The following is a 25,072-nucleotide window of genomic DNA, read 5'->3' on the forward strand; positions in this document are numbered from 1 at the left end:
CAACTAATCGCGCACAAGATGTCTAAAACAGACCGATGTCATGGCAACAGTTTCCTGAAGCCGCCGCCGATGATGATGGCGCTACTGTTGGAAATATGGTCATAAGCTCCGTTCATTGTGCCGCATGTGCAAGCATGGAAAAGTTCACTCACTAGCAATTTTTCATGCAAATGTGTTCTTTGATTTATCAGTTATCGTTCAACCATCTCCACTCGCGTGCAAGTTTTCCATAGAAACGCTGCTGATTGTTTTTCGCTTCTAAGAGTTCCGAATACCATAGAAGGAGACTGAATGATTCAAACACGATAGTATTTATTGTATCCAAGTTCACTTGCATTCAACATTATCGCGAGAAGCTTTGAGATATTATCGCCAGTGATACAAAATTATGAATCCAAATGAACGTTTGATTGTGCTCAATTGTTTGCTTGCCGGAGCAAATAGGTATCATCAATGCTTACGGAAATTGTAGCATGGTGCATTAGCATCTGATACTTGAAATCACCAAGAATCATCGTGGTATATCACGGTGAAAGCACGACGTGGAGTAGCCGAATTACGCCTACAAGCAACCAACATTTGAAAGAATCATTGCGATCGCTTGAGTGCAATCGTTTACGATTCTTTCGTGAAACACTCGCTATATGTTGCTCGCTCCGCCTAAAGCAGGCAATACTGAAACAAAATCATCAAAGAAAGCTTCCATATATTTCTTTGCTCTAAGTTGTCTCTTGCAAGCTTGAGAATGTGTAACTTTTAATAGCGATAGTTTGCTAGGATTGAAAGCTTATAAATAGCACGTTCAGAAATGATACCCGAATGATTGTTATGCGATACGAGTTTTTCCATCCTTGCGCATGTGTTACTGTATGGATTTTTTGCGTGCTTCTAACTACATCGAATGTAGGGCTATTCGGAACGTGTTGAAACATGTTTGAACGTGACCATTTATGTCCTGCGCAAAATCTATAAAACGTTCAAAACAAAACAATCGTTTTTCGCTTTCTGCATTTCTTCACCCCACTTGCAGCAACAGTTGATCTCACACGAACGGTGCTTAATCGGCTGTTTCGCAAGCACTGACAGCCTTTTGACGTATAATCGAGCCAGAGAGCCAGAGAAAACCGGCTTCAAGCGAAATGTATGGGGATGACGTTCGTGACAGGGATGTGGTCTAAAACTAAGAAGATGCGACGTCAAAATGTTGAAGACGTGAATTACAACATAATCACACTGAGTTGTTGCTCACTTAGCAGTTTAGGATGTGGGCGCATGATACTAATATTGGTTGGAGGCCGAGTTGCTATGAAGGATTTTCAAGAAAAATTTGAAGTGGAGTTGTTGTGGATCGTGGGTTTTGTGTTTTGATCTTATGCTCTCATATTAGTTGGAAGTATACTGGCAACTTTGATTTGCCTTACGAACTAATTTCATTTTTTGTCATATTGACTTACATTTTAAGTTTAGTAAAGCGGGCAATGTATGTAGTTTCGCGGGAATGCGAAGATGAACGGGAATAGAAGGTGTGACTAGAATTAGAAAAAAATTTCCCTCGTCCAGACGGGACTCGAACCCGCAATCTCCGTTGTCTCCGGCAAGGTGTTTTGTCCAAATAAACTACTGGGTAAGGGTAACTCTTCCTAAAACCAATGTCGAATCACCCTCTACTATTGTGTTCCCGCATCTCAGCACGCCGCGATGAAACTGCACACACTGCCCTGTGGAAGTTTATTTCTGTCAACTGAGAGAGTGGTCTCTTTACGCACACTATGTATAATGACTTATTATATCTACAGCGGCGCAAGCGATGAGACACGTCAGTTAGTGGCCAACTCCCATGGAAGGCGTATCACGGAAGAGCTCCGTTGTGCTAATTTTACTTGACGAACTAATTTCATTTTTTGTCATATTGACTTACATTTTAAGTTTAGTAAAGCGGGCAATGTATGTAGTTTCGCGGGAATGTGAAGATGAACGGGAATAGAAGGTGTGACTAGAATTAGAAAAAATTTTCCCTCGTCCAGACGGGACTCGAACCCGCAATCTCCGTTGTCTCCGGCAAGGTGTTTTGGCCAATTAATCTACTGGGTAAGGGTAACTCTTCCTAAGACCAATGTCGAATCACCCTCTACTATTGTGTTCCCGCATCTCAGCACGCCGCGATGAAACTGCACACACTGCCCTGTGGAAGTTTATTTCTGTCAACTGAGAGAGTGGTCTCTTTACGCACACTATGTATAATGACTTATTATATCTACAGCGGCGCAAGCGATGAGACACGTCAGTTAGTGGCCAACTCCCATGGAAGGCGTATCACGGAAGAGCTCCGTTGTGCTAATTTTACTTGACGAACTAATTTCATTTTTTGTCATATTGACTTACATTTTAAGTTTAGTAAAGCGGGCAATGTATGTAGTTTCGCGGGAATGTGAAGATGAACGGGAATAGAAGGTGTGACTAGAATTAGAAAAAAATTTCCCTCGTCCAGACGGGACTCGAACCCGCAATCTCCGTTGTCTCCGGCAAGGTGTTTTGGCCAATTAAACTACTGGGTAAGGGTAACTCTTCCTAAGACCAATGTCGAATCACCCTCTACTATTGTGTTCCCGCATCTCAGCACGCCGCGATGAAACTGCACACACTGCCCTGTGGAAGTTTATTTCTGTCAACTGAGAGAGTGGTCTCTTTACGCACACTATGTATAATGACTTATTATATCTACAGCGGCGCAAGCGATGAGACACGTCAGTTGGTGGCCAACTCCCATGGAAGGCGTATCACGGAAGAGCTCCGTTGTGCTAATTTTACTTGACGAACTAATTTCATTTTTTGTCATATTGACTTACATTTTAAGTTTAGTAAAGCGGGCAATGTATGTAGTTTCGCGGGAATGTGAAGATGAACGGGAATAGAAGGTGTGACTAGAATTAGAAAAAATTTTCCCTCGTCCAGACGGGACTCGAACCCGCAATCTCCGTTGTCTCCGGCAAGGTGTTTTGGCCAATTAATCTACTGGGTAAGGGTAACTCTTCCTAAGACCAATGTCGAATCACCCTCTACTATTGTGTTCCCGCATCTCAGCACGCCGCGATGAAACTGCACACACTGCCCCAGAGTTGCCAATAAAATTTTCGATTTAACTGGAAAAAGGCTAAAGAAAAAACTGGAAAAAACTGGAAAAAACTGGATTCCAAATAAATTAAAAAAAAGCAAAAAAATTATTGTGAGTGTGCTTTTCTGTTATGGGGACTGAATCCAATGACAGTTTTTTATGAAGCAACTAAAGGGATAACTCTTTGCAAAAAATAACTCATTTTAATCAGAACTGTTTTGTTTCGGGCTTACATTTTGTTGAAATTATGGACTGGGAAATTTCCTCTAACAGCAGCGCAATTTGAAATTACGCAATCAATCTGTCTCAAAATTAAGAAAACAGAGCAACATTTTCTTCCGTTACATCAGTGAAGTTTAAATTTCAATTATTTCTGACTTCACTATCTTTTGGTATCTAATTCTTCTAATAATTTTTTAACTGCTACGCAACAGAAAATAAACGTAATTTTTTTTCATGGTCTGATAAAATCTATTTGTTTGGTTTTATCTCAACCATGACATGCAGTCGTTATTTGACCGTGTTCCGTGCGAGAAGATAGCATACTGAGAATGCTGTTAAGAATTGTCAAAATAATTTATCAATCAACAAGATTTACGTTTTAAAAATATTTTCGAAAATCAATCGGAGCTTCAGTGAATAACAAACTGGATAAAACTGGCAAATATCTAAAAACTGGAAGATTTTGGAAATAAACTGTTTGACTGGATCACTTGAAAAAAACTGGAGGAATCCAGTTTAAACTGGAACATTGGCATTTCTGCACTGCCCTGTGGAAGTTTATTTCTGTCAACTGAGAGAGTGGTCTCTTTACGCACACTATGCAAGGTTGCCACATTTATATCTGTATTTTTCTTTGAAAATATCTGTATATCTGTATCTCGGGCCAAAAAATCTGTATTAAAAATCTGTATCTAGTAAACTCAGAATGTTGGATGTAAAAATTTTCACTTGCAGAACATATTTAAACAAATTTATTCTTCTTTACGTGATGTTTATACAGGTTTTCGTTAAATTTATTTTTTAAAGTTTCCGTTAATTTAATATTAGTATCACCTCCTTGGTCTGCAACGTAGCATTCAGCTTTTATAGTTGAGATCATTAGCTTAGGGGTCATGTAATTTCTGGTTCAACTGTATATTAAAAGTATGCGTTCTAAACAAGCAGAAGAGTGTGGATTTATTTAAAAAATTCTCACGAATGATCTGTAATGGAAACTTGAAATTACCATCCCGCCTAATGGTGTTCAACAGCTCAGATCAAGTTAAGTCATTTGTTTCAATGAATCTTCCGGACAAAAAGTTTTTTTCAAGCGTGCGAAATTCGTTAGACAGCCCTTGTCAGTCAGTTACTGTTAGGAATTTGGGGAATTGTCGCATCAAATCGTTTAAATTTTCCAATTTCACGAACGATTTAAGATCACTTTTTTTTCTCTTCACATAAATTTAAGATTACTTAAAGCTGCCATTTTTACAACGGGATCGGTGAAATCGCACCTCTTTGCAATTTGTTCTACGAACTTTGAATAGAAATCCTTAAAAATATTTCGAAACGTTCATTTTCGCGCTGCGTTCAAGTCACATTCCACTTCTTATTCATCGATACCTACATAATCCTCATGTTGTTTTTTTTACAAAACTTTGAAAATTGTATAATCGAATCGTACCTTTGAAATTGATTTCAGTTCGTCGGTATAACAAAAAAATCTGTAAAATCTGTATTTTTTGCAATATTCTGTAATTCTGTAATACAGATTCTGTATTGCTTTTTCAGCTCAAATATCTGTAAAATACAGAAAAATCTGTATATGTGGCATCCCAAATGGCCAAAACACCTTGCCGGAGACAACAGAGATTGCGGGTTCGAGTCCCGTCTGGACGAGGGAAAATTTTTTCTAATTCTAGTCACACCTTCTATTCCCGTTCATCTTCGCATTCCCGCGAAACTACATACATTGCCCGCTTTACTAAACTTTAAATGTAAGTCAATATGACAAAAAATGAAATTAGTTCGTCAAGTAAAATTAGCACAACGGAGCTCTTCCGTGATACGCCTTCCATGGGAGTTGGCCACCAACTGACGTGTCTCATCGCTTGCGCCGCTGTAGATATAATAAGTCATTATACATAGTGTGCGTAAAGAGACCACTCTCTCAGTTGACAGAAATAAACTTCCACAGGGCAGTGCAGAAATGCCAATGTTCCAGTTTAAACTGGATTCCTCCAGTTTTTTTCAAGTGATCCAGTCAAACAGTTTATTTCCAAAATCTTCCAGTTTTTCAGATATTTGCCAGTTTTATCCAGTTTGTTATTCACTGAAGCTCCGATTGATTTTCGAAAATATTTTTAAAACGTAAATCTTGTTGATTGATAAATTATTTTGACAATTCTTAACAGCATTCTCAGTATGCTATCTTCTCGCACGGAACACGGTCAAATAACGACTGCATGTCATGGTTGAGATAAAACCAAACAAATAGATTTTATCAGACCATGAAAAAAAATTACGTTTATTTTCTGTTGCGTAGCAGTTGAAAAATTATTAGAAGAATTAGATACCAAGAGATAGCGAAGTCAGAAATAATTGAAATTTAAACTTCACTGATGTAACGGAAGAAAATGTTGCTCTGTTTTCTTAATTTTGAGACAGATTGATTGCGTAATTTCAAATTGCGCTGCTGTTAGAGGAAATTTCCCAGTCCATAATTTCAACAAAATGTAAGCCCGAAACAAAACAGTTCTGATTAAAATGAGTTATTTTTTGCAAAGAGTTATCCCTTTAGTTGCTTCATAAAAAACTGTCATTGGATTCAGTCCCCATAACAGAAAAGCACACTCACAATAATTTTTTTGCTTTTTTTTAATTTATTTGGAATCCAGTTTTTTCCAGTTTTTTCTTTAGCCTTTTTCCAGTTAAATCGAAAATTTTATTGGCAACTCTGGGGCAGTGTGTGCAGTTTCATCGCGGCGTGCTGAGATGCGGGAACACAATAGTAGAGGGTGATTCGACATTGGTCTTAGGAAGAGTTACCCTTACCCAGTAGTTTAATTGGCCAAAACACCTTGCCGGAAACAACGGAGATTGCGGGTTCGAGTCCCGTCTGGACGAGGGAAATTTTTTTCTAATTCTAGTCACACCTTCTATTCCCGTTCATCTTCGCATTCCCGCGAAACTACATACATTGCCCGCTTTACTAAACTTTAAATGTAAGTCAATATGACAAAAAATGAAATTAGTTCGTCAAGTAAAATTAGCACAACGGAGCTCTTCCGTGATACGCCTTCCATGGGAGTTGGCCACCAACTGACGTGTCTCATCGCTTGCGCCGCTGTAGATATAATAAGTCATTATACATAGTGTGCGTAAAGAGACCACTCTCACAGTTGACAGAAATAAACTTCCACAGGGCAGTGTATGCAGTTCCATCGCGGCGTGCTGAGATGCGGAAACACAATAGTAGAGGGTGATTCGACATTGGTCTTAGGAAGAGTTACCCTTACCCAGTAGTTTAATTGGCCAAAACACCTTGCCGGAGACAACGGAGATTGCGGGTTCGAGTCCCGTCTGGACGAGGGAAATTTTTTTCTAATTCTAGTCACACCTTCTATTTCCGTTCATCTTCGCATTCCCGCGAAACTACATACATTGCCCGCTTTACTAAACTTAAAAAACTTTGATTTGACTGAACAACCCGTCGACAGCTATAGTTGCTATAGTTTGTTGAGGTCAAACACCCAGATATTTTTTACCGGTTGTTCAACAGCGATATGGCAATTGTAAAATATTCACAACACTTTTCACTTTTTATTCACTTTTACTATTTAATTCTATCACTTTTCACTTGCAAATACGTATTTTGGCACTGACATAGTGCCTTCGTCAGTGCTTATTTGGACTGTGGAAAAAATAGCGAAACCCCAAGAATTTTTTACCTAATTAGGTAAACGAGTGGGGCAAATTTTAACTCAGAGAACGTAAGCAACTTGAGTTAGGTAGAGAAATGTGCGGCCTGGTGATCCATGCCTTGTCGGGGAGTTTTCGGTAGAAATTTAAAAAGCCAAGAGAAATGATTACCCTGATCTCTGTTAAGGAGGGTAGCTGGGTTTTGTTTGAAAATTTCTGGGAGAAAGGGGATGTTACTGATCCAACTAGACTAATGTTGTCGGTAGTCATAGCGTGATCTTCATGAAATATATGTTCGGCTATTTTGGATCTGAAATGGTGAGTTATTCCTTTTTCTGAGTCTTTCTTAGCCTTTACAAGTTCTGAAGTATGTTCCTTAAACCGGATGTCTAAATTTCTTCTTTTGGCCAATGTAAACTTTACCACAATGTGGACATGCAACTTTATAAACACCCGCCCTATGTAATTTGTCAATAGTGTCTTTAGTAGACCCCAACTTTGTTTTCATTTGATTATTTCTACTACTGTAGATAATATCGATACCAAATTTTCTAAATTTTTTACGAAGTTGACGAGTAAAACTGACGTCATATTCAACCACTACTCTTTTCCGATCTTCTGTTAGCGGAGTGAGTGTTGTGTGAGATTTCCTATGTTGGATTCGTTTCTTTTTATCATAAATGGCTTGTATGGTTCTTCTGTTATATCCATTCTGCTCACCAATATCAAAAATATATTCCATTTCGTTTTTCTTACCCACGAAATGAAAAACAATTGTCTTCCATGCAAAGTCGAGTTAACTTCAAGTAACTGCGTACTTTAGTTTTCCAAGGGTTGTCACATTGTTGGGAAAGAAGCCAATCTTCCAAAAGATTTATAGCTTCTTTCACTGGAACACTCGGAAAAAGTGCTGTGACATCAAAAGAAACCATTATCTCGCCAGTGTTGATGCCCCCCGATGATTTTAAATTTTCAACAAAATCTCCTGTGCTCTTAACAGATCGACTAGGAAATTTGTTCGGCATTGATTGAAATTCCTTGACTAACCATTTTGCCAATTTTTCTGTTGGTGCCCCCACCGCAGAAACGATTTCTCTCATTTCATTACCAGGTTTATGTACTTTAGGGAGACCCTTTATTCTAGGAAGAGAAGGGTTCGAAACACGAAGATTTTTCAAAGCGTCACCAAAAATAGGTTGGCATTCTTTGATAGTGTTTTCAAAGTTTTTCACCATGTTGGTAAGGGGGTTGACTCTTTGATGCCTGTATGGGCCATTATTAATATTCTCAAACATTTGTTGATCGTAATCATTTTTGTTCAAAATAACAATTTTATTCCCCTTATCAGCTTTTAAATAAAAGACAGGTTTATTACATAATTCTTTGATTGTCTGTAAGTCTGTGCTATTATTTACAAGACGTGGACATATTTTTAAACTATCCAAGAAGGATATGCGCACTTCACTAATTTGTGCGGTGGAAAAATTGCAACTGCCCATCCCACTTTCAATATCAATGATTGCCTGTTCAACATTTGGTTTAGAAGAAACAGCAAAGTTGAGGCCTTTGTTCAAAAGATTTTGTTGCTGTTGTGAGAATTCACACGAAGATCGATTGACCACAAAATTTTCTATATATTTTATCTTAGTTGTCATTTTACCACTCTTATTTCGTAAAAACAACTGGTTAATCTTTTTTGCACCCAGTTTTCGTTTTCTTTCCCCCTCACACTGTTCTGCAACTTTTACTTTGGTTAGGAATTCTGGGAACCCAAAGGGAAACTCTTTGGCCAGTTTTAAATGAAGGGAGTAGCACTCTAAAGTGACTGAATTTAATTTACTATAAAGAAGTTTTATACTATTTTTTATCCATTCCAATTCCATCTTCTTAATGAGAACAGGAGGAGTTAAAGTTCTAATTTTAATCTCATGACTTTTGGGAGTCAGTCGATATTTGACACATTGCTTTAGAAAAGCTATGTCTTTATGTATTCTTGCTATTTTCTTCCTCAACCCCAAAAACTTATTTGGCTCAAAAGGCTTGGATGCCATGTTCAAATTTATTCACTTCTGTTCGAGCGTCTTGATAGAAAAATTTTCACTACACTTTTCACTTTTTATTCACTTTCACTATTTCATTCTATCACTTTTCACAAGAATTTTATACCTAATTAGGTAAACGACTGGGGCAAATTTTAACTCAGAGAACGTAAACAACTTGAGTTAGGTAGAGAAATGTGCGGCCTGGTGATCCATGTCTTGTCGGGGAGTTTTCGGTAGAAATTTAAAAAGCCAAGAGAAATGATTACCCTGATCTCAAGGGCTAAGGGCATCCGTAACAGTGCGCCACTATTTAAGTTGTTATGGCGACAGCGCGGCTTTTTGCTCACTCACCCGTTTTCGTACCGGTCGTTGCTATCGTCTTTGTTTGACGTTTCTTCAGCATAAACCTTTAAGCAGCGCTGCTATCGGGATGCCAAATTTGAGAGCGCGATGCTTGCCGGAGGCCCGGTTGCTATTTCTCTAGCGCGTTTAGGAGCGACCTGTACGGTATGAAGATATGATAGAACGCTACCAAACGGGGTATAGAAGCGCACCGTTAAGGATGCCCTAACATCTCAATGTGTACACGCAATGAGTATAAAAGAGAGGTGAGGAGAAAACCTACTAACACTTGCACGCGCCCCTCTGCTTGCCCCCTTCTGCCCAGAGATGATGCCAAATAGTGACGTAGCTATTTGAGTTTGCCATTGAGTTCGTCTAGTTGTTTACATTTGAAGCATTTACTAATACTAGGAAAATGCACTCTCCTCCTCACCTCTCTTTTATGCTCATTGGTGTACACGAGATCCGCCACTTTTCATCCGCTATGTTATGCTATCTGTCAGTGTCAGTGGAGCCAACACATCGTAGAACCGCTGCGATGTTAGCTGAGATAAAACAAAGCAAATCGGAAAGAGATGCCAGCTAGTTGATACGAGCTGGAACCACTGAAAAGCTGCCACTGTCAGTATAAATATTAGAGATGGTCGGGTTTCGGGTTTTCAAACCCAAAACCCGAGCCCGACCCGTACCCGACGGGTTCGGGTCAGGTTTGAAAATTTTCGAAAATGTCGGGTACGGGTCGGGTTCGGGTTTTGTGAAAAAAATACTTTCGGGTTCGGGTTTGAAAATATCGGGTTCAGGTCGGGTTTGGGTATGAAAACCCGAAACCCGACTATAAAATCTATGAAATCTCGGGTCGGGGTCGGGTTTCAAAGAAATAAAATTTTCGGGTTCGGGTTTGAACGAAAAAAAAAAAGTTTCGGGTTCGGGTCGGGCTCGGGTTTCGACCGAAAAAAAATTTGGGTTCGGGTCGGGTACGGGTTTGAAAATCATCAAACCCGACCATCTCTAATAAATATCGCACAAGTCTATTTGCACTAGCAAAACTCAGATGGAGAAATAGATAGAGAGAATGTTGTGAGTCAAACGAACTGTCAAAATCTGAGCCAAACGCAGCATAGGGCCGAATTCGAAATTTGTTTTACTTAAGCCACACATTTAAAGCCAAAAAGGAGTGCTCAATAATAACGTGTTCTCAAATACTTTCAAAAATAGGCATGTATGCTCTACGTTGCATTATTAAGCCACAAAACTTATATTGTTTCTCTGACAATTGACTAAAATATTGTTTGTTTACATTTATACTCAGCTTCATTTGTTTTTATTTGAATTAATTCTACTTTCTGCGTTAAAATGCATCCACAAACCCCTCAAACGAAATTCAACGTTATCAGAAATGATGTTTGGGTTCGATTTAGTTGGGCTATAACCCAACGAGCGGGAGCCCAACTAAAACGTAGCCCAACTAAACATAGCCCAACGAGCGAAATTTGACTGTATTTTAAAAACAAATATAAGTTTTCTGGTTACACTGTTCAGATTGAATATTAGCAAGCGGAAACTAACTCATGCTTTCCGTCGACACAAGTTAGAGTACAAGTGAAAAATAAAATTGCAATATTTATTAGTTAGAAAAATTCAGCGGTAGACTTCACTATCTTATTTTCGCTGACATATCTAACTTTTTTCTGACATCAACTTCCTCATCAATTAATATGGAAGTGTGTCAATAATTTATACAAATAAGACGGGAGCTTCACAGCCCATTGGGCCAGTGAATACAAATCTTGAAGATATAAGTTGTTTAATTCATTTGTTTGCCAAAGCCCAGAATTTCTGCATTACCTGTATGTATTTGTTTGTGAAGTCATTTGATTCATGCTGCTCTAGAGAATGCGGATAGATACCAGAAAAACAACAAAAAGTCGGTACACCAAATTTTCATTGCTGGAAACCAGCAAAGTTTCGCTAATTTTTGGTGTGCTGTGTTTCCAGCAGACTGTTCAGCAAAATGAAATTTGCTGATTATTCAGTAATGCCCAATTGCATAAAAGTGACAGATCGTTTGCTGTATGTTCAGTAAAACAAAATACAACTTGCTGGTTGTCAGCTATGACCGTTTGCTGTACATTCAGCAAAGCATAAATCAATTTACTGGTTAACCAGTTAGTTCAAGGGAACCATGTTTCCCTCAGCCACCAGCTTCCACACGCCCATCGGATCATAGCGAAATTACTGTTGAACTAGAGATATATGATTATCATGTCAACTTTTGAGTTTATCTAGTCCAACAGTGACTTAGCTATGGTTTCATATCCGCTATCAGGAGCTTAGCGATGATCCCGTACCAGCTGCACAGAGATTTGGCGCGTTTTACTTATGACAGCTTGACGTAAAATTTTTTGACAGATCAATTCTTTCGCTGGATTCCAGCAAACATTCATTTACTGTTTTCTGTTCAGCAAATAGTTTTGCTGTATTTTCGCGAATCACTGAATCGATTACTGGTTTCCAGTAAATTTATCAATGAAATACTGGTTTACAGCAAAAATAAAATTACTGAACGAAATTCAGTAAATTGTAGAACTGAATTACAGCAAACTCTTGAAAAAAATGCTGTGATTCAGTAAACAAATGGTTTGCTGATACACTTTCAGCAATGTACTTTGCTAAACCATAAAGAGAAATTTTGGTGTGAGATTCCATCCGCCCATCGGATCATAGGCAAATTACTGTTGAACTAGAGATGTATGATTATCATTTCAACTTTTAAGTTCATCTAGCCCAACAAGAACTTAGCTATGGTCCCATATTCACTATCAGGAGCTTAGTGATGATCCCGTACCAGCTGCACAGCGATCAGGCGCGTTTTACTAATGACAGCTTGACGTAAATTTTTTGACATATCAATTCTTTTGCTGGATTCCAGCAAACATTCATTTACTGTTTTCTGTTCAGCAAATAGTTTTGCTGTATTTTCGCGAATCACTGAATCGATTACTGGTTTTCAGTAAATGTATTATTGTTTCAGTTTAAAACCGAAATAATGACTCGCGACTTTCGATTTTTTAACCTTATACACAATGCGCATAATGTCGCACCTAGTGCGCTGTATAGCGCACTATCAAAAATTCAAAAAATGATCTCAGCTAATGTATCGATACTTCTGGTATCGATACTTTTTGACCGATATTTTGGGCATCTCGATACTTTTGGTTCTTCGGGTATCGATACTAAAGTATCGATACTCTCCGTCGTATCGCCCAATGCTAATCGAGCTTATGTTTGATGTTTTTATTAATGGACGGTGGCGGCTGGAAGGCCTCATTTTATTTTTTTCATTATGCCTGGATCTTCGGATGTCTAAAAGTTTAGATTATTGGAATGCAAATTGAAACGCTGTTTGTTTGTTTACTTGACAGCAGTGTTGCCACATTTTCATCTGTACTGAAAGGGCAAAAATCTTTTTCATCTGTACTTTTTCTTCTGAGAATCTGTACTAAAATCTGTACCTGTGAAATTTGTGTTGCATAGAAGGTTCACTTTTTTAACTTTGAAAAAGTTGCAGGAGCTGCAAATTATTCGTTTGGTTGATGATGTTAACTTTAATTTATTTTTGTTGATTTTGGAATTTGTTTTCAAGTGTTCCGAGAAGGGAGGCAGGACAACAGCAACGTTTGCATCAGAACAAGTATTGGCCTTTTTGTTTATTTTGTTTTCCAAGTAATGCAACCCAAGTGATTTGAAATGCACCGAGAAAAAAATATCAGTTCAATCAATGGACCCTTTAAAAAATCTGCACCCATCTGTACCTTTTGACAATATTTGTAATCTGTATCATACAGAATCTGTACCAGAAAAAAAAGAAAAAATCTGTACCTTTCCAGATAAATCTGTACCTGTGGCAACACTGCTTGACAGATTAGTGTTGCTAGATCCTGTATGGTTTTCGTTAGACAAGGATTTGAAAAGTTAGTTTTGATAATAAGGATGTCATTTAGCACTAAATTTATTTAAAGCTGTCACGAAATTTCGGAGCTAATAAAATTTAAAAGTGTCGTATGGTGCAACTTCTCCTTCCGTTTGACACATTTTACTGAGAAAAACTTTTCTGAAGACCATAATCTCCATAATCAAACTGATTGAATATCTGACGAATGCCTCAACATTAAATTTTCCAGCAACACCGCTGCAGCATGCTGCGGTTACAAACTTACCTACGTGATGCATGATTTTTTGCTCATAGTGTCTTCAGAGAAACTATCACGCTTAATGCTACGCAAAATTGTTTCTCATCACGTGGGTGAGTTTGCAACAGCAGCATACTGTAACAGTATTGCTAGAAAAATTATGAGCCGTTCGTCAGATATTCAACCAGCTAGAAATGAATAACTTTTTGTACACGCATCGTCTCACGGTCATCAGATTTTTTCCTTATAAAACCGTATGAAAATTTAAAAACATCGGGCGAAAAAATATAGTTCCACCGAGAGATCTGAAAATTTACACAGTTGTTGTAGCACCCATAAGGAACACAAAAAGTGCATTGGAACTAGAGAAAAACGCCATCACTTTTTTCGCATTTAACCGTTTCTATCTATATACAATTACATGTTGGATCGTAATAATTTCCTTAACAAAGCAAAGCCTTGGTGCTACATTCCGATTTGGAACTCGACCTTCTATTTATTATACACAGACTTCGCCGTCAACTGCTTGATGTACAGAACAATTGCGGGACTAGCGCTACGATCCTGCTAACAATAACAGTCTCTCCCGAACCGAGATTCGAACTAAGACGGCTGGATTGTTAGGACAGCATCGTAGCTGTAGACCAACTGGAAGGTGTTGACTATTTCCTAAACAAAAGAATTTTCTAAACACGATTTTGAACAGTTAAACTAGAGTGGGCATTACCAGTTCTGATTTTTGTATTATTTAGAAACAACATAGTGCTCCAAGTTTTTGATACCGGTATTTCACTCAAAAAACAATGGCTTCAAGTTTTCCAAGATACTCTACTCAACCCAAATTCTAGATTTAGAACAGTATTGTAGTGAAATAAAAAAATAGAAATCATTCGTACAGGTACATACTTATAGCAATTTATCTTTTATTGTGTCTCGAAGTTATATAAGATTCAGTATTACTGCTACGGGTGAAAAAGTTGCTATGGTAAACGGTGATTAATTTGATACGTTGATAAACTACTTTTTTTACAAACTGCCTAGAACCATCCAAAAGGCAACACTAAAACTCCACTTAGTATGGCTTTCGTATCTATGTCATCGTTTTTAGACAGATAAATCAACTCTCAGTCAGAACAGCACACTGAACCACCCACTAGTGCGGAGTTTCTACCACAAAACCAAGGACTTCATTCATGACTGTGGCCAATATCCTCTCTCACATGTGCTTAAAATCACATGGTTGGCAAGGGTGCTTTTCGCATTTTTTAGGGGATCCGCCAGAGCAAAAATTACACTATCAGCAAGCTATCCTCTCTTGTTCAGGCAGGAAAGCGCATGTCCTTAATTTGGAACGAGACCTAGGTGGGATCCATTCCAGTCACTCCGATATGTGTCAGTGACTTATGAGAGCTTCACCGTTTAGGACGTGTTAACTTTTGTCGGAGTTGTACTTTCTACCGGGAATCAAATGTTTTTTTTCTTCTATGAGTTAATCTATATGGAAGGGTGAAAAGAGAACATCAGTCGCGCAAAAAGTGCCATAACTTTGAAGATATACGGAAAAGAAAGTGGTTGCCGCGGTGATAGATGACGATACCTGTCGTTATGAACGGATTGACTAAAAAGCATTGACACTGTTAATATTCTGAGCCTTCTAGTGACGATTGATGCCGAATTCTATATTAGATGGAAATCCACCCAACAGGATTTCTGCACTATTCGACGTAAGGCTACAATTCTATTTACATGGGTGGAAACGTTGTACATGTATGTGAGAATGTGTTTCCTTCGTAATGGTTATATAAAACCTCTTCTATGGTAGCTTTTGTGGTACTAGACACGGTGCCCAAGCATGCTCGTACCAAAGATTCAATGCTAGCCATTTGTAAAACTAAATGTCTATGTTTGGCGATCCCGTGAAGAATTTCATTCACTACGATGTTGCTTGGCTCGCGTTTATTGTTTTAATCAATATCAACTATCCCAAGTGTATCTTGCTCGCGTTTAAAATATTGGAGTGCACGTTTCGTCGCCTAATAATTTGGACAACAATTTAGTATCAAAAGTGGAGTACTAGCGTATGTTGCCCAACGGCCTGGTCACAACTCTTATCGACTTGACCGAACTTGACGTGATCATTCTCAATGGGACATTCGGGATTTGGGATTTACGACAACCACATACATCACACATATATTCATGAACTGGTATATCATACATGTTATATCAAACTAACAATCTGCAAACTTCTGATTAAGTTCTAAAGCTTACTAAACGGATCACGAAGTGTTTTGATGAATTGTTGTTTTTAAACTTTCTCTATCATATTGCATGATTAGTCAAGCAGTGAAAACAGTTGTGGATATATTGTATAATAGTAATGAAAGTACTCTGCGAATGGATATCATCTCATGCTTTTTGAATGATGTATGTATGTAACAGTGACAACAATAGACATTGTGAGGCTACAGCACTCATAACGCTTTTTGTGCTTTATCGCTATAATCAGTACTTAAATGCTGTCTTAATGTTCTGAAAAAATCTAAAATCATAAAATTATAATTTTGAAGACTATCAAAATCGAGTCAAATGCAGTGCAAGTATGTGATAATCAGGGATGTCATGTAGATAATCTCATGTAGTTTTCGACGAGTTTTCTACGTAAAATTCCTCTGGTAGAATACCTAACCAAAAACGAGTATTCTACGAGTATTCTAAAAAACCTGCAAAGAGATTTTTGTTGTGAATTACATGAAGAATAAACGAAGTTTAGGTTTAAAAATATTATTTATATTCAATTGTGATGATTATTTTGCGTGAATTGAAAATGAATTTGACATTTAAAACCGTTGCTTCTAATCTCCATCGATTGAATTTGTTTTTGATGTATTTCATAAGTTTTCAGATTTGAAATATCTCCCGTTTGCAAAATATTCTAGGGCTTTCTAGCCAGTACAAACAACAAACCCTGGTATGTTTAATTTTATCTTCGAAACTTTATATAAATTTGTAAATTTAATTAAGTAGCAATTCAGAACCCAGAAATGAGTAATTACTTAACTCAAAACTGAGTAATACTGTACTTAAAAAGTGAGTAACAATCACTCAGTTTTTAAAACGCCTTGTTTTTCAATTATGCGTATTCACGGAGTTACTCAGTTCATGAGTTGTTCCACTTTTACGAAAATGCGTCAAATCTTACTCATTTTAGAGTTGTTTTTCCTGAGGGTGTGAAGAATTTTCCCTGCAATCGTTTAAAGTTGTATGGAATTTTAAGTGGGCTTTTTTTATATAATCCAGGGAAACCATAAATCATTGAGATGTTGGGTACGCTCTAAGTATATGAGATTTAACAGCGATAGCATGGTTCTGTAGAAATCAGACCTTAGATGCGCCTATGCTGTTGCACTAATTTTGTATGTGACGTATATTATGCGATTTTGCTTTCATTAGCATTTTGGATGACAACAAATATGTTGTTGAACCGTGAATTACGATTGAAAGTATTGAGTGAAAATTTTGTTTGCTTTTTGAGTTTCTTTATCATTGATTGTTTCGCCACAATCACTAAATAGTCCGGGAAAACAATTCCTTGCTTCTTCGTGTTTTTTTTTTGTTATATTAATTCTACCGTTACAGCGCAGCGAATGGCATTTTATGACTCATACTGTGAATTTTCGAGTGTTTGAGAGTTTTCTACTTGCAAGAGGTTTTCTACCGTAGAAAACGTAGAATACAGTTTTCTACGTAGATTACTTACGAGTCTCGAAAAATCGCGTAGAATACCATCCCTGGTGATAATGAACGTTTTATTTAAAAAGAATTATAATCTTTTAGAAAAGAGAACAGTATTTAATCCATTTGAATAAATTTTCTGATTCAATTATCAAAAATCGAAATTTACGTAAATGTTTAACCACATACCAAGGGTTACTCAATACTATAATGTTAACCCGGAACATGAGTAAAATAGTACTTGAATATTAAATGCCAGCGCGGAGTCGTTTTCGAATTTACAAATCGATGGAGACGCACTATATTACCACACATTTAATCGAAAAGCATTCTTCCTATGCAACAGAAAAAAAAGACTAACTAAATACACTGCTATGACTCACAGCAATGTCACTGAGAAGAAAATATTTGAATGGGTAACTATCTCCATAATGTGGAATTTATTTTTATGCTATAGAACTTTGCATTTGGACTATTGCTGTTCGTTATTGCTTTTAGGGCACTAGAATTACCCTTTTTCTGCCTCGTGTAGCACGCGAATGCAATAGAGTGCGGTATAAAAATGTCGGAGTGTAGCTTCATGTTTTTTAACGTTGTTTAAAAAAAAGTTAATTTCACGAAGCACTGAAGAACCTTAAAATCTTAGTGGTGATGATATTCAACTGTTTCGTTCCGATGATGGAACCAAATTGTTTTGATGGAACCAAAATTTCAAGCCGAAAAAGTCTAGTATTATCACACCACACATAGCTACGGGAACGTAGAACAGAATGCAATATGATGCACTCTTTGTTCACCGAGGGTCCTTGACGCTAAGCTTCACGCCGTAGCGAGCAGGAAAATTAAAATAGTATAGTGAGTGCCTCCCGACAAAGGATACTGAGGCGTGAGTAGTTGGGTAGATATTTGCTCGAAGCATTGGTAGTTCTCGGAAGCTAAACGAATCATCGCTTTTCCGTTTAGCATTGTGCATGGAATCGCTGTTTACTTATAACCTTCCTTCGGCTACCGGTAACGGTATCTAGTTTGCATAAATATTTCTTGTGGGAATAGTTTCAGCCAACTCCAGCTAATTTCGGTTCAAATACCTTTCTATATTTTCATCTGATTTGCATTTCACTGCACTCAGATAAATTATAGTTTGTAACCAAGCTAAATGTACTATTAAATGATAAGGGAACAATTGTTGACACTATTTTCAACAAATGATTATTGATTATCGATCTGAACAAAAGTGTAGTATTCGATGTGGTGAAAATAAGGCCATCATCAAAAAACCATAAACGGCCAAAGGGAGAAGTTTAAAAATTTATTTTTTGTAACTTCAATATTATAGTATTGCAATACCCATTCCACTTTTCCGTCAAGTCAATATTTAGAATTGTTATTACTGAACCCTTTCTCGTTAGAGAAGCATGATAACAAAAATTGAGAACCCCTTGGAGGTTTTGCAATTTGTATTCGATTATTTAATGTGAACAAATTTTTGAAGAGGTGTCAAGTTTTCCAAGTCGATAAAATTTTTAAAAAAAAATTTATAGAAAAAGAAATACAACCTTATCATGCCAAAGAATCTTTCATCCAATACCAACCATTTTCCGTTTGAATGAAACTATGCACAGGTATTTGACTTAGCAAACTGAGTTTATTCTGCGGGTGTAAAATTCTTCTAAACTCAGAGCCGTAGCTACTCCGTTTTGCGTGGGGGGCAGAGAATTTTTATTTAATGAAACGTTTTTTTTTGTGAAGTAAGCAGTTTAAAACCGTTATGTGCTCGACAAAAAAAGGATCTTTACGCGTCCAACGGAGTACCTGGGTACTCACAAATTAAAATTCTTATACCGTTTGCAGTTTTCGTCCCATTTCGATTGTTTTAGCACCTAAGGATTCAGAAGTTCATTTATTTTCAAATAAGCCTTAGGGGTGTCCCGTGAGAATTTCCTTATTCCCGAGAATCCGGTTTTTCGGGTTTATATTCCGAAAAAAAAAAAACTGCGAATGTGCGTATAATTGAAATAAAGCAGGGATATAAGTTTTATCATTTCTGTCTTACAGTGGCGAGCCAGCTTGTGGTTAAAAACCTCCTTATATAAGAAAAGAAATTCTACAAATTAATGAGCAGGTTTACATTGTGTAATTGAGTTTCAGGGGACCAATTTTTTACGCAGGTTCAGCTAGTTTTACTCTAACTGAGTAAGAGCTTCGTACACTAACTTTGTATTCATATCACAGAGAACAGACATTCATGTTCATATAAAGAAATTTGAAAATCATGTATAAAAATTTGAATTAAAATACGGTAATATACTAACGACATCTGTCTTGTGGTGCCCCAGTTACACTGCATAAATATTGCCGTATCGATATTTTATCGATATCAGTGCTTGGTTTGTAAGTGACAAGAGCGCCACATAGCGGGAGCATTACCACTAACTGGTAAATGACGGTTGCATGTTTCTACACATCTTTTGAAAATAAGATGAACGTCTGTTCTCTGTGTTCATATCGAGCTTGTATTCAAATACCCAGCCGTAAAAATACTCACCTCAATTGACGAGTAATGGAAGATTTACAGTAGGGCGCCAATGAGATGTATGAAAAACGTCATTCGAATATCGTTTAGCGGTAGGGTTCAAAAGTCCCCATGCAAAATGCCCCTCAAAGCGATCAATGTTTCAACTTCCTGACTGATGAAATGCACAGGTAAAAGTTCATGAAATCGACGATATCGAATTTTTATATGCCAAATGTCTAAACAATGCATGAAACGTTGAGATCTGGTGTACTTTATCGAAAAAAAATTTTTTTTGGATGATTTTTTTCGAGAAGACGAAACTTTTGAGCCCTTTCGTTAAACGAAATTCGAAAAATTGATTTTCATTGGCACCCTAATACACAGGTTACGGCTAGGTATTTGTATTCGAGCTCGACGTGAAAACCGCTATTGATTAGCGTAACTGTGTATCTTTTGGTTCCAAGGAGTAAATGCAGTTATGAAGGTAGAAACTTAAATTAACTGAAAATATGATGGAACCCACAACTTCCAAACTGTGTATCCTACATTTAATTTTTTCAAATGTCTTGAGGGTGCGACCATGTGCGGTCGAGAAACTAAGAACAGAAGAGAGTTTTTAAAAGTTCTACTCTGAAGCAACAAATGCATTGAAGGAATTACAGCGTTATAAATCCAGCTTCGAGAGTCGCCGATCGATGTCAACCAACGATACTGAGAGAATCTACTGCGAAGAAATACTGAGTGAATGGAGCGATTCAACCGTCAGCTCAAATTCTAAATTTTACGATAGGCATTGTTTGATCAGTGCTTACCATTAGACCAGGTAGAATGTGGAATGCCTAGTCCGAAGTCCGGTCAGACTACAATTTTTATAGTCTGATTTTATTTCGGACCGAACCGGAACAGAGTTGTCCGGGCCGGGTCTGGGTTATGCTAACGAGATGTGGAAACGTCCGCCAAAAATATATTGAACTGAACATGAACATGAATCACAAGATCATATTGCAGGAAGTTAGGCTACTGGCTCACCAAAAGATTGAATAATTTATCCTTTTTGGCATATTTGATCGACCAAAAAATTGACTGATACCGTTAACATTAAAAAATCGGTGACTATTCAATAATGCTTATTGCTAATATTTCAGATTTTTCTTTTGGATTTTTTCACTTAGTATCAATCACATACATGAGAAAATTGCGTGGTGGGGCAATACAAACGGGTGGGGGGCTGAGCCCCCCCTAGCCCCCCCCCGGTACCTACGGGCCTGTCTAAACTTCAAAATAATTTTCTAAAAGGGCGTATGATTTAGTATACATTTGATTTGAAACACTGTGGCTTAAAAACTTGCTGGCATTCAAAATATGTGGTCTGTCAAACTTTGAGTGTGGCAACAGCTTTCTACTGTGTTTCAGAAAAATGCTTTTTTCTCACTGTCGGGGGTAGCACAGAGATGGGAGTTTATAGCTTCGGGTATCAGGAGCGTTAGCCGCAGCGGGTACCATAAACAGAAGTGGTGGTAACAGCCTCAGCGGTAGGTGCAGCGGCACTTCCCTTAGTGAAAAGTTGCCTTTGTACGTTAACGGCAGCATCAGCAGCCAATACTTTGCCGTATTTTGGCAACAGACAACAACAATTGTCCTTATAAGTACAACAAATAAATTATTGAAGATTTAGTATTTTCCCATTTTGCGCTAGAATGTAAAGTAAAATGACATTTTATTCCGCATGCACTCTGACTGTTGAAACTTGCTTGTGCTGCATAGTGTTTGTTCCATTCCTATTCAGTGATGCCGTATTCATCTAAGCAAATTGAAATTCGCAGCTCTTTTTTTCACAAAATTTTAAATATATTCAATATAAGTAATGTATAAAACAACTTTATGTAGTTCTTCGTTAGCCTTGTACTACCTTGTGATTTTTCTCAATGTTTTAACTAAAAAGTTCAGGTTGTAGAAAGGCGGACAAGTTTCGGAGCATTTTTCTCAAAATTTCAACGGTTCTAAGAATAACTGTATTCCAATGATTTTATTTGCTATTCACAATCAACCATGAGCTTGTTAAATACATTCGTTTTTTGTTAGAAAAAGTGTTTTCGTAAATAGTGCCTATTATGATTTGCTCAGAAGAGTTTCAGATGACTAAATTACCTTTCTAAAAAAACTTAAGTTCGAAGAGATATGAGATAAACTATTTTTATATCACTTGTTGTTTTATAATTTGTTTCAGCGTAAATTTCAATTTTTTTTTGGAAATCTTGATATATTTATTCCTAATCACTAGACCTTTCGAAATGGTAGTTGTGAAGTTTTGAAAAATATTATGCAAAGTTGCTCAATTTAGGTTCTACCCACCCACAAAGCTTCATTATATTATCGTGTCATCGAATCTCTTCTCTGGAGAGATTGTTAATGTCAGTAGGACCGTAGCGCTAGCCCCACAATTGTACTGTGAACAAACAGTTGGCCACGAAGCTTGGGTTTGGGTGTGATAAACAGGAGGTCAAGCTCCGATAGCGGAATGTATAGCACCAATGCTTTGCTTTGATTAAAATAAAACATGAAAATAAAAATTTATCATAAAACAAATCGATTTTGTTACCTAAAATTATGATTCCTAGACCAGTAAAAAGATATATTTATATATAAGGTATAGAACGGCTTAAGAAGTGGCGTCTAATTTAATCAGTCGAAGGAAACGGTCCTCAAACACTTGAATTTGATCATTATCGACAATTTCAATGATTAGTACAAACACTCCGATTACCTAGCTGTCTGTCGAATACATAAAATACAGTAAAACACAGAAAAATCTCTGAATAATCATCAATCGAAAAAATATACCAAAATTGCAGCCATTCAGACGCCACTTCGGGTGCTGAAAAAATACCCCGCGAAACAGATTCAAACTGCTTAGAATAGGTTCGGGGTGATTTGAATAGTGTCCCTCGAATGGGAACTTTAATCGATTATTATCAAAGTTTGCTAACTCAGTTTTACACAGTGGTGGGCATCGCTAACCTAAGCCTTAGCGGCACCAACTCGCTAATCGCCAACTTGCTAACCTCAAAAGTTAGCTCGCTAAACGATACCGATGAACACAATTTACGATGTTACCGGTAATCGCTAATAGAAAACAAACGCTTGATCCGTGTAGATTGCTCACAGAGGCTTTTCTTTTTTTTTCTAGCGAGATTCACATAATTTTATCTGCTTAAGGGGTTATATCTACCAAATGCTCAAAAAAGCAAGGCTTTTTTCATGATTTTTTTTTACAGGACATTTGAGATGTAAGGTATATAAATAATATATCATTGGATTGAGCAACTCTTGCAGAATAGAAAAAAATATTTTTATTGTTATTTTTGTTACAAAATGGCGGCTGTGCAGCGATTGCCGTGAACCGCTTTTTTTAAAAGTTGTTCCGCGGCGAGCAGTAGAAGTCGTGCCCAACTCCACCTATAACCAAAACAAAATTTTTTTCATTATCTACATAAGTGTCGCTAGTGAAGTACACATGATTATATTTTTAGATTTTTTCTTCGCAAAATGGCAACGGTTTGAGAAAAAAGTTCTGCTTCGACAAAAAAAAATCGACTTTGATTGTTTATAACTTTAGTTGTTGTTAATCAACCGCTTAAATCGTGTGTATTTCACTAGATAATCTAATGACGAAGCTACAGTTAAAATTTCAAGTCAATCAGATGTAAACTTTTTCAGGTCTACTGCTCGCCGATTTTGAAAACATCGTTTTGAGAAAAACGCGTTTAAAGTTTCAAAATGCTATGAATCTTAAGACACGCAATAACAAAGCCCCTAATAATTTTTTTTACCTTCAGTCAGCTATCCCTGCGCCGTAAAATTGTCCTTCCTGTTTTTTTTTCCACTTCTTCCTTTTTGTCATCTGATGTATGGCTGCGCCTAGCCTCTTTCGCGATGTCGGACATTCGATGCTCAGCGACTTTGACACAGTTGGCGCCCGATCCCACGCAAAACTCAAACTTGTCACTCATATTTAAGTACTTCTGAATATAACTCACAGTTAAAAAGTATAGAAAAACTCAAACAAAGAATGCACACAACGAGAACGGCTGATCGATTAAACAAAGGGAAATTGTGAGTAAACACGTTCTGACGCTATAACGGTCGAAATTTGATGCAGAGACCTCTATGCTTCAAATTTGAAACACGATAACGATCGAAGGTAACTTCTGCTAGTTTACAAAGCCTCGAAATAAAAAGAAAAATGAGCATCGCCAAATTAAACGAAAAATGTGATTTTGGAGTATAAAAGTTGTTCGGTAAAAATTGATTTGAACGAGCTTTGAGTTTAGATCTGTACTTGGGCGATATAGATTTTGATTCTTGGATAGTTTTAGCATGATTTAGGCCAATAAAAATAAATGGCGAAAAAAATTTTTTTTGGTAGATACAACCCCTTAACGCATAAGGAAAAAAATCCGAACAAACTTTCAATTCCAAATTAAAGTCTTGCGCAACTTATTTTTCTAAACTTGTTTATTTATTTTAGTAGTGTAACTCATTAACAAATTTCATAAGAAAAAGCTCCACATTGCGCTGAGTTCCTGATCCTCTGGGGTACTTGCTTCATAGCTTTCTGAATTTCGGATGTTTTAATTGTTTTGAGCTCCTTCTTGATTTTTCGATCGAACAATCGATGTTTTTTGCTCTGTAACCTTTATGGTAGAGTATTCGCTTCAAATTTAATTAATTAAAATTAAAATTAAATTCGATATTAACTTGCCTCAAATCCCCTAAAGTTGCATTAGCATAGTGTGACACTGCAAGGTCTGGCCAAAACACTACTTGGTCATTTTTATGGCACTTATATTCTAAGTTTTATACCCCTTTCATGCAGATACTTTTTCATTGTTTTTGGATCAACCTAATATTTATTGCCCAACTCACGATATGATTTCGCCGACCGACCAGGCATTTCCGCTCTCAATTTCGCTCGAACTTTGCCCTCTTGCAAAGGACATTCTCGTCTGGAACCAGATTTTCTTTTGAAGGTATTTCCATCCTCGAAGAGTTTGACAGTAATGTGTTTACTTGTTTTTTTTTATATCCAAGATTAAAACAGGGGCCATCCACATACCACGTGGACAGATTTTTAACGATTTTGAAACCCCCCCCCCTCCCCGTGGACAACTGCTCATATAAATTCTTTTTCTCTTACACAAACCCACCCAAGCTGTCCACGTGGTATGTGGAT

The 25,072-nt window shown here is 37.3% G+C and overlaps 1 protein-coding gene and 1 long non-coding RNA gene across 2 annotated transcripts in view; one reads left to right on the forward strand and one right to left on the reverse strand.

The window, feature by feature from the left end:
• LOC129733290 (uncharacterized) overlaps positions 1 to 14,767 on the reverse strand; it is a 25,838-nt gene extending 11,071 nt beyond the window's left edge. The window contains exon 1 of the long non-coding RNA XR_008729451.1: positions 14,496 to 14,767. This is a non-coding gene — a long non-coding RNA (uncharacterized LOC129733290). The remainder of the gene's footprint in view (positions 1 to 14,495) is intronic.
• A 232-nt stretch (positions 14,768 to 14,999) lies between these two features.
• Positions 15,000 to 25,072, forward strand: part of LOC129733283 (gamma-aminobutyric acid type B receptor subunit 1) — a 212,117-nt gene continuing 202,044 nt past the window's right edge. The window contains exon 1 of the mRNA XM_055695050.1: positions 15,000 to 15,313. Within this exon, the coding sequence (XP_055551025.1) occupies positions 15,257 to 15,313 (57 nt within the window). The 5' untranslated portion in view covers positions 15,000 to 15,256. The remainder of the gene's footprint in view (positions 15,314 to 25,072) is intronic.

Source organism: Wyeomyia smithii, chromosome 3 (assembly GCF_029784165.1).
Source record: "Wyeomyia smithii strain HCP4-BCI-WySm-NY-G18 chromosome 3, ASM2978416v1, whole genome shotgun sequence".
NCBI classification, from domain to species: Eukaryota; Metazoa; Arthropoda; class Insecta; order Diptera; family Culicidae; genus Wyeomyia; species Wyeomyia smithii.